General features: G+C 31.1%; 1 protein-coding gene across 1 annotated transcript; it reads left to right on the forward strand.

The window, feature by feature from the left end:
* The first annotated feature begins 2,942 nt into the window (after positions 1–2,942).
* LOC121173744 (non-specific lipid transfer protein GPI-anchored 14) lies at positions 2,943–3,547 on the forward strand. The gene is made up of 2 exons (XM_041010590.1): positions 2,943–3,307; positions 3,444–3,547. Exons 1-2 carry the CDS (start codon positions 2,971–2,973, stop codon positions 3,521–3,523), a joined length of 417 nt encoding a protein of 138 aa, XP_040866524.1. The 5' UTR covers positions 2,943–2,970; the 3' UTR covers positions 3,524–3,547.
* Positions 3,548–8,647: the final 5,100 nt, after the last annotated feature.

Genomic DNA, 8,647 nt, shown 5'->3' on the forward strand with positions numbered 1-8,647 from the left:
GTGAGTTTCTGGTCCCATGAGTTAAACTACATCGACTAAAAAAAAATATTGTCGTAACTTAAAGGGTCAAAAGGATAATTAAACCTTTTATTTTTTTATTACTTTTTTTTAACAACGCGTTATATATATGTAGCAGTTTATTCTAAACAATGGACTACGTGTGAAATCTTTGAATTCTATGTAAGAAATGTTATTTCAAACTTCTCATCAGTCTTCATGTCAATGATGGCATGCTCCATTTGAATTCTATGTCTAATTAAGCTCTCGGTCTTCCGTTTTTGCAACTTTATTTCGTAGAAAGAAGCCAAATTTGAAGATACAACATTTGATACTATAACTGTTTGGTGTTTTGAAAATCTCACTCACATATTTCCAAATGTTACAAAAGAATTTGATTCAGTGGGTTTTACGAATTCCTTCCTAGCCTTTTTTACCAAATCAGGGAATTTGCATTGTTGTGCATGATGGCTGCCACAAGGACCATTGTACCAACCCATTAGTGCAAGTGATTTTTTCTTATGAGAATTGAGAAACAAATTATATATGTGTTTTATAAAGGGAATTCTATTATTTTTAATTTTGAACTTGTAATGTTTTTGGTTTCCCTCACAGAACAAGTGATGTGACTCTTGATCGACGCCATACGTACGCATACTTTGATGCTCTTTTTTCACACCACTTTTATCTTAATGGTATCTCAAGTTGACAATCATAAATTAAAATAGCTAACTATAGTTGATTAGTAGAGACAAACAGCTCAAAGATAAAGATCTTTAAGCCATCATTTTTTTTCCCTTTTCTTTTCTATGAACTGTCATTTCTTATCTCTACATGGAATGTCTAGAAGTTGAAAATTACTTGAGCTTTCTTTACCTATACTGCTTTCCATTTTGGCGAACTGCTTTTCTTTCTCATAATGAAATTTCCACTTCCAATGATGGTTGAACATTAATAATTCTTCATCTATTTTGTCTAAAAATTTCCACTCACTTTTTGTGAGTGGTGTGAATGTCTTGCAGACAAATGATGTCCAAGCTCCACTTTTTCCATTCATTGCAAGTTGTAAGCAGAATGTAGAATGTACGTATAATAAAATAATGAGAATGGCAACTGCTAGTACTACTTAATTAGAACAAAAGTATCAAAATTAAAACGAAAATAACTTTGATGCTGTTAATATATGAGTTTAATTTTGATAGATAGTGTAAAAATTTAAATTGTTAATTAATTAGAAATCACCAAATGATTTGTAAAACAATTAGTAAAAAAGTTATAGGAAATATATATAATTAATTAATTGCAAATGAAAGTGTATTTAAATTAAATTCTTAATTAACATATCCTTATTGTGATATTTTGTATATTTTTTATTTAATTGAGACAGTGGAATGAAACCGCACTATAATTTTCATCACGGGTGTGGTTGTCAAATATAATAGGGATGGTTGGTGAGGAATTTTGGAATGTTAGTTGGTTTTAGACTATATATCCTCTTGTTCAGTTTTCACATCTCATTAGAGTTAAGTTGCTTTTGGGGAAGAACCAATGTCTTGAAATTCCCTCTTCACCAGAAGCAGTTTTATTGTGTCTTTATCGAAGTCATCTTCTCCAGAGACTTGCCTTTAACTTTGAAGATAGGAAATAGATCAGTCAAACATTGTTTCAGTTTATTTGGATTTTTTTGAATGACATGTGATTTACAAAGACTTCTTACAACTCACAACCTTTGGAATTTCTCTATGCCTGGTTAACCCACAATTTCGGCGCCTGTTGCGGTTAGGAACATAGGCTAGCAAAAACACTAATCATTTCAAGAGAAATGTTAACACACTTTTCTAATATATTATTTTTTATTTTAAAATTTATTAAAATAAAAAATTTAGCTGATCTCATATTTTATTTAGCAAATTTTTCTCATATATTAAGTCTTAGGTTTTTAAAATTATAAAGCTAAAACTAAAATGTTTTACTAAATGTATTTTAAAGTAAATTTTATACACAAAAATATTATGATTTTATAAAAATTGTTTGGTCAAGGGAGACATATTGAGCCCTCCTAACTATAAGCTACCCTGAGGGTTTCTATCTTTTTTTTTCCCACTTAATTTTTACTTTGGCAGCAAGGGTTAAACCTACCACATCTACATGACTATGTCTTACTTTCCAATAAGTTACACCTAAATAGTTAACATATTCCTCTTGCTCACGCACACTATCTTTCGTAAACTTTTCACGATCATCTTTATATTATCAAATTCATTTAATTAAATATACAATTATCTTAATATTATAAGCAAGTCTCTGTATAATCATGTAGTGTTTCTAAATTGAATGAGCCTAAATCACACACTCCTGAAAAAAGGATAAAAACATATTTAATTTCATTTAGTGTTTAATAGTGTTTTGGTCTTTTTTTTTTTGTTTTTTTATAGTTATTTCTTTTCAAATTTGATGACAACATTGTCATTGGGTCCTTCTACCCTTCACATCAGCAAATTGGACACTAAAGAGACTCGGTCAGAAACAAATAACTACTAGGGGTACAATAACATGAGAGGATTTAACACTTTTGGAGTAGGAAAATGTACTTTAAGAAAAGAAAATTATATGTTTATCCATGAACACTAAGCTCTAGACAAAAAAAAAAAAAAAAAAACCACGAGAAATAGTATATAACTCTTTAGTGGACAATTGGTGTTGTACAAAATTGAAATGATCCAGACTAAGTCAACAAACTGGTCTTCTTCATTGAACTCACAGTGAAACCACAGAATTTATTTTCATCTACTAGTTTCCTTCCCAATTCCCATGTTTTCTAAAACATAACACACTACAGAACCTTCTAATAAATTAAAACAAAAAAACCAATATTTTACATGTAGCACCACAACCTAACACTTTCTACCTACAACTTTTTCTATAGACTATAATATAATCTATCTCCACTCATTCATTCATCAAGATTGAGAAATGGATTCAAATGCTTGTCTACCACACTTGCTAGTGTTAGCAATAACATTGGTATTGGTTAGTCATGCAATGGGAGATTCAGCTCAAGACAAACAGAGATGTGCAGAATCCCTGACAGGTGTTGCAACGTGTCTGCCATATTTGGGTGCTGACGCGAAAGCACCCACAGCAGATTGTTGCAGTGGTCTCACACAAGCCATGAAGACCAACAAGAAGTGTGTCTGCCTTATTCTCAAAGACAGGGATGATCCTGACCTTGGCTTAAAGATTAACATGACAATTGCTGTTGGTCTCCCTTCTCTTTGCAAAACACCTGATAATCTCTCACAGTGTTCTGGTACGTTCAATTTCTAATTAAGCCTTCCTTTTTCTTAAAGAACACTACACTACAGTGTTATGTTTCCATTTCCTATGCAATGAATGATCTATCAGTCTTGTTAGTTGTCATATAAAACTTATGTTTTTACATTCAGTTGAAGGAAGTTCCCAGAAGGAACAGATGAAACGGCCTCAGCTAAGAATAGTGAATCTTATATCGGGAAGAGATTCTTAGAAAGTTTGGTTGCAGTTGCAGGGCTTCTAATTTGGCTTCATGAGCTTAACTCAAATACTACTATATATTACCATTTTCATATCACGTTGAAATGTAAACCATTGATTAGTTGACACTGTAAAAAATATTTACACTCTTGAGTGTACTAAATCTCTGACAGACTCACAATAGATATTATTGCAATACCTTTTGGAGATTTATTTTTTGTTTTTAATACTAACCTAGAGTCTACAGATCAAAGTTAATTAATTGCTGAAAATTATGTTCATTCTCATTCTTGGCGCTGTTAGTCCAGTGTGAAAACGGACAAATTCAGTTTCATGTTATATATGGCTCTGTATATGAAAAGGAAATTAAAGAAAAATATGGCTAATTTCACCCATTATATTTATTACAAGAAAACCTTTAGATAAAAATTATTTTTTTGTACTTTTAGCTTGGTCGTAAACATTAACATTACATCACGCACAAACATAAAAGGCAAACCAAATTATTTTATATCCCTAAATTTTGAGGAAGGATGCTATAAATATTAACAATACATCTCACACACACAAAGACAACTAAAATTATATCACTAAATTGAGGTGGGGATAGTTTTGAAAAAAAAAATAGTTGGTGTGGTTGTGTAGGTGTGTTTTTATGTTTTTCAATTCAGGATATTAAATTTACAAATAATTTTATGTTTTTCAATTATATTTTAACAATAATTAAGAAATAAATCTAAACCATTCTACATTTGTTTATAGGTACTTGGCATATTGGAGATGCTATATGGGAATCTAAATTTTGCTTAACACAAATGTGGTATATGCAAGGGAAAATCAAATTGAAAATTTTTTAACCACCACTTCAAATTTTAAAAGATTTGTTTCAAAATAAGGATATGAAGAACAAATTGTTTTTACAGAACATTCCCTCCATGATGTTTTCCTTTCCGTTAGGTGAAAAAAATAGACATTTCCAAAAATAATGGAAGTGAACCTTATGTAATGCTGTTTATATAGAGAAGTCTTTCAAAATACAAGTTAAAGTACTATTACTACAGACTATTTTGTATCATATATCTCTTATATATTTTGATATAAAACATTTAATAATTTTTTTTATTTCTTAGTAACATGTACATGAAAGTCAAACCAAACCGAATCGAGGATTTATGTGGCATTTAACTTTTATCACTTTTTGCCCTCAAAGATTACACTCTAATCATGTATCAACATTTTGTGGTGTACAAGAAAACTCTTCTATTTGAGAGCAGACGATTTTTATTTGAACCTCTTTTGGCAAATGGAACTAGCTTTGGATTACCATGTGACAAAAAACTACTTTGGATTACCATGTGACGATTTTTATTTGAGAGCAGACGATTTTTATTTGAACCTCTTCACTGTTTTTCATCAATATTACCAAAATTTCCTTAAAGTGTTCAATATTTCGTAATCTTCATAATTAATTCAAAATTCTCAAAAGATTAGTATATGACCTTTTTTCTTGTTTGTACTAGGAGAGGAATAAATGAAAAAAATTCAGAAATTTGTGGATTGCAATTTGCTCAAATGATGTGTCTATTAGTTCTTTGAAATTTGTATATATTGATCATATTTACTTTTACCTTTTAATAGATATATTGTGCTGTCATCCCAAGAGAAGGATCAAACATTGATGATGCAGAGGTGCTAAGATATTGCAAGAAGAATCTTGCATCTTTCAAAGTCCCTGAAAAGGTCTTCATTACTGATTCTTAATTTGCCCAAGACTGCCACCGGAAAGATTTTGCGTCGTCTTGTGGCAGAACACATTGTCTCTCAAATTTGAGCAACTGATCAAGTCCTACTTTTGAAGCCTCCATACCTGGCCATACATAGTTGGAGTCCACACACCATAAATTTCAACAATAATTTGGCAACTTGGCATTTAAGAGGAGGGTAATTCTGCAAATGGTCTTTCATTCAGGATACAATAGATTGTAGTTTTCAATGATTCACGTGAAATGTTCACAATGTAATGTTTTCAATGTTTTATAGGTCTTAAATACCAATATAGCAGACAAGATCATGCTTATGCTTTTTTGCTATCGTGCTCCTGTTCCTTGCCACTGGTCTTGATGAAGCCAAGCATTGTCTCTTTGCCTTTTAAGTTGTACATAGTTGCAAAACAGGTACATGTGAAAGAATAATGCTTATTAAAGGTAAGGTTGATTTTAAAGTGGGCATGCAAGAATGCATTCATTATCTCAAGTAAATAAAATTCAAGCGAATATGTGATTTGGATTAGAGAATAGTATTATCCAGTGCACACTAAATTGGAGAGATTCCCAACATGTGGTTTCAAAACTAAAAGAACTTACCAACTATTTGAATTTTAATCTACGTGATCTAGCTAATGTTTTCTATCAGAGAATTACAACTAGTTGATCTTAAGTACAAAACTATACTAAATATGCAAATCTTTACATCTAAAAACAGAATTTAAATAAGGCTCTCAAATTTGAAGAAAAAAACGAAGATAGCAATGACTACAAATTGATCAATCTGCCAATACAATGATAAAACATCGGTTTATTCTAAGCAACACTAAAAAGTGATACTACATGAGCAAAAAGATTGAAATTATTGACCATGCAGTATGAATGTACAGCATTATTTATTTAATTTTTCTAATACAATTTTATTTTATATTAATACACTATATCATTATGACATCAACCCCCAACATGAGTGGCCCAGTGGACAAGCCCATCAATCTAACATGTCGGTTGATAGCACTTGCATAAACTTTTGTTCCTTGCATCATCTCATGTGTCTTCATTCTCCATTCTCTACTTCCACTAACGATTAAACCTTATTGATTAGGGTTCAATGATTTTTCAATGAATAAAATTAATTTTAAATTCTTGATTCTAACAGCTCACGTATAGTCTGTTGAATCAAATGAATTAGACTCTTGATATCATAAAGAAAATTAAAATTTGATTCTTTGTGTAAAATAAAGAAATCTAATTAATTATGCTTGTTATGTTACTATATATATCATTTTTCCGGTGTGGAGTAACATCAAAATCAAAGTAACAAAGTTACTTGCATGTTACTCTAACCATAATTCTAGCTAAGTCGAATATGGTTTCATGTTTTGTAAAACAATTTAGATCCCCTTTATCAAAGTGTATCTGTCTTTTACACAAGTTTTTTCACTTTATTTTATTTCTCCCAGAATCAATTGTTGTGTTATTCATACTATTAAATTAGTCTGATAACTACCATGTCGATCATTGTTAGTTTTGTTTCCACCATTGTTTGGAGTACGTATATACTATTACTTTATGATTAAACGTGTTACTTAAATTGCAGATAAAAATTCTTTATAATGAAGTACAATTGTTTATAACTACAACAATTATATTGAGTCAATTTAACACTCATCAAAGGCAGAAAAGCTTTACTTTAAGATTAGAGAGAGGCTCATACCAATCATGGCGGTGGTTATAATTACACACATCAGCAACTGTAAAAGATCTTGCACAGCCACAGAAAAGAAAATGCTTGATGCACATCTGATAAACTCACTCAAGGTCTATGTATTAATAGTGTAAAAGAGAGACTGAATAGTAAATGATAAAAATATAAAATAATTGTTTTGTATTGGCAGAGTACACATATATATGCCCAAATGTAGATTCAAAGTTCAAACATTTTGGGCCTATAGCTAGACCATCCTCCTAGTCATAGCCATCTGAATTGGATCGACCCCACCCCAAGGTTTGTGTTGCATCACTTGCATGCATTCACCCACCACAGTTGTTGTTATAGTTTTCTCGTGATTTTTGTATTGGAAAATACTATGGACAAATATAATTGATACAGTCATAATTAATTATTGTCATGTTGCAATTACAAAGACTCCTCAAAGAAATGTTTAGTAAATCATGATCAAGTAGAAATTGCAATGGCAAACTGTTTTTTAAAATCTTATTAGTCAGTTGTATAAACCCAAATTTAGTTATATCCAGGTATGTAATATTTGCCATTTTAGTGCTCTGTTTGGAAATTTGCGTGTCGAATTGTTTTTTTTATACGTACCTACACAACACTCTTTAGCCAAATACCACTGTTCATGGAGGAATCTGTCCTGAAAGGAGTATAGAACCAGAAACAATATGCGTGGTGGTATCTATCATTCTGAAAAGAGAAAAAGTGGGATACGTACAATAGGAGGACTATGACACTAGGGGTGGAAATGAGCCGAGCAGCTTGTCGAGGGTCTTTGGCTCGGCCTATGTGAGGCTCGGCTCGGCTCGGCTCGACTTGTTTATTATAAAGGTCAAACTCAAGCTTTTGAAAAAGTCTTTTTAGATTAAAAGGCCATGCCCAAACTATAAAAAAAGCTTGTTAAGCTTGACAAGCGGCTTGTTTAACTAATAATAATAATAATAATAATAATAATAATAATAATAATAATAACTTTATTTTATCAAATCTTATCTTATCCATATTTTATTTCATCTAGATTTTATTTCGTCCAGATTTTATTTCATCCAATCTTATCTTAACTTATCCAGATTTTATTTTATTTCGTTTATGGGCTTGGACTTAAAATAGATTTGTGAGCATTGGGGCTGAGGACCTATATAACAGCATCAAGGTTTTAGTTTAGGGAGTTTTTTTCGGATAGGAGAATAATTCTAGGATTTTAAAATTCCAGTTTTTATCACTGTTCATACACACTGTTGACGTAGGATAAAATTCGTTTTCTGCAATTTCGTTTCGGCTTCAATCTACAGTTTCATTTCTACTGATTAATGGAAGGCCAAGTCTCTAGCATTGTTTTCTCTTGAGGATCAAGCAAAACTCTCTTTGAGGTTTTGTTATTACTATTGAATACTAATCAGTTTTTCCTCTTCACCCATTACTTTGTATTTGTTGCTATTAATCCATGCATGCTTAGTGCTTGATTAATTGTCTCTACGCTTAATTTACGTTCATGCTTAATGATCAGTTTCGTTCATGATTAATTGGTGTATGTGTTGTTTAATCACATAATGACAGTCTTATATGTTAATTTTTGCTTAGTAATTTAATTTAGGGTTGGATTAAGTGGTTGAACTGATTAAGGATAAATTCTCGT

This window comes from Glycine max, chromosome 16 (genome assembly GCF_000004515.6).
Source record: "Glycine max cultivar Williams 82 chromosome 16, Glycine_max_v4.0, whole genome shotgun sequence".
Taxonomy (NCBI): Eukaryota; Viridiplantae; Streptophyta; class Magnoliopsida; order Fabales; family Fabaceae; genus Glycine; species Glycine max.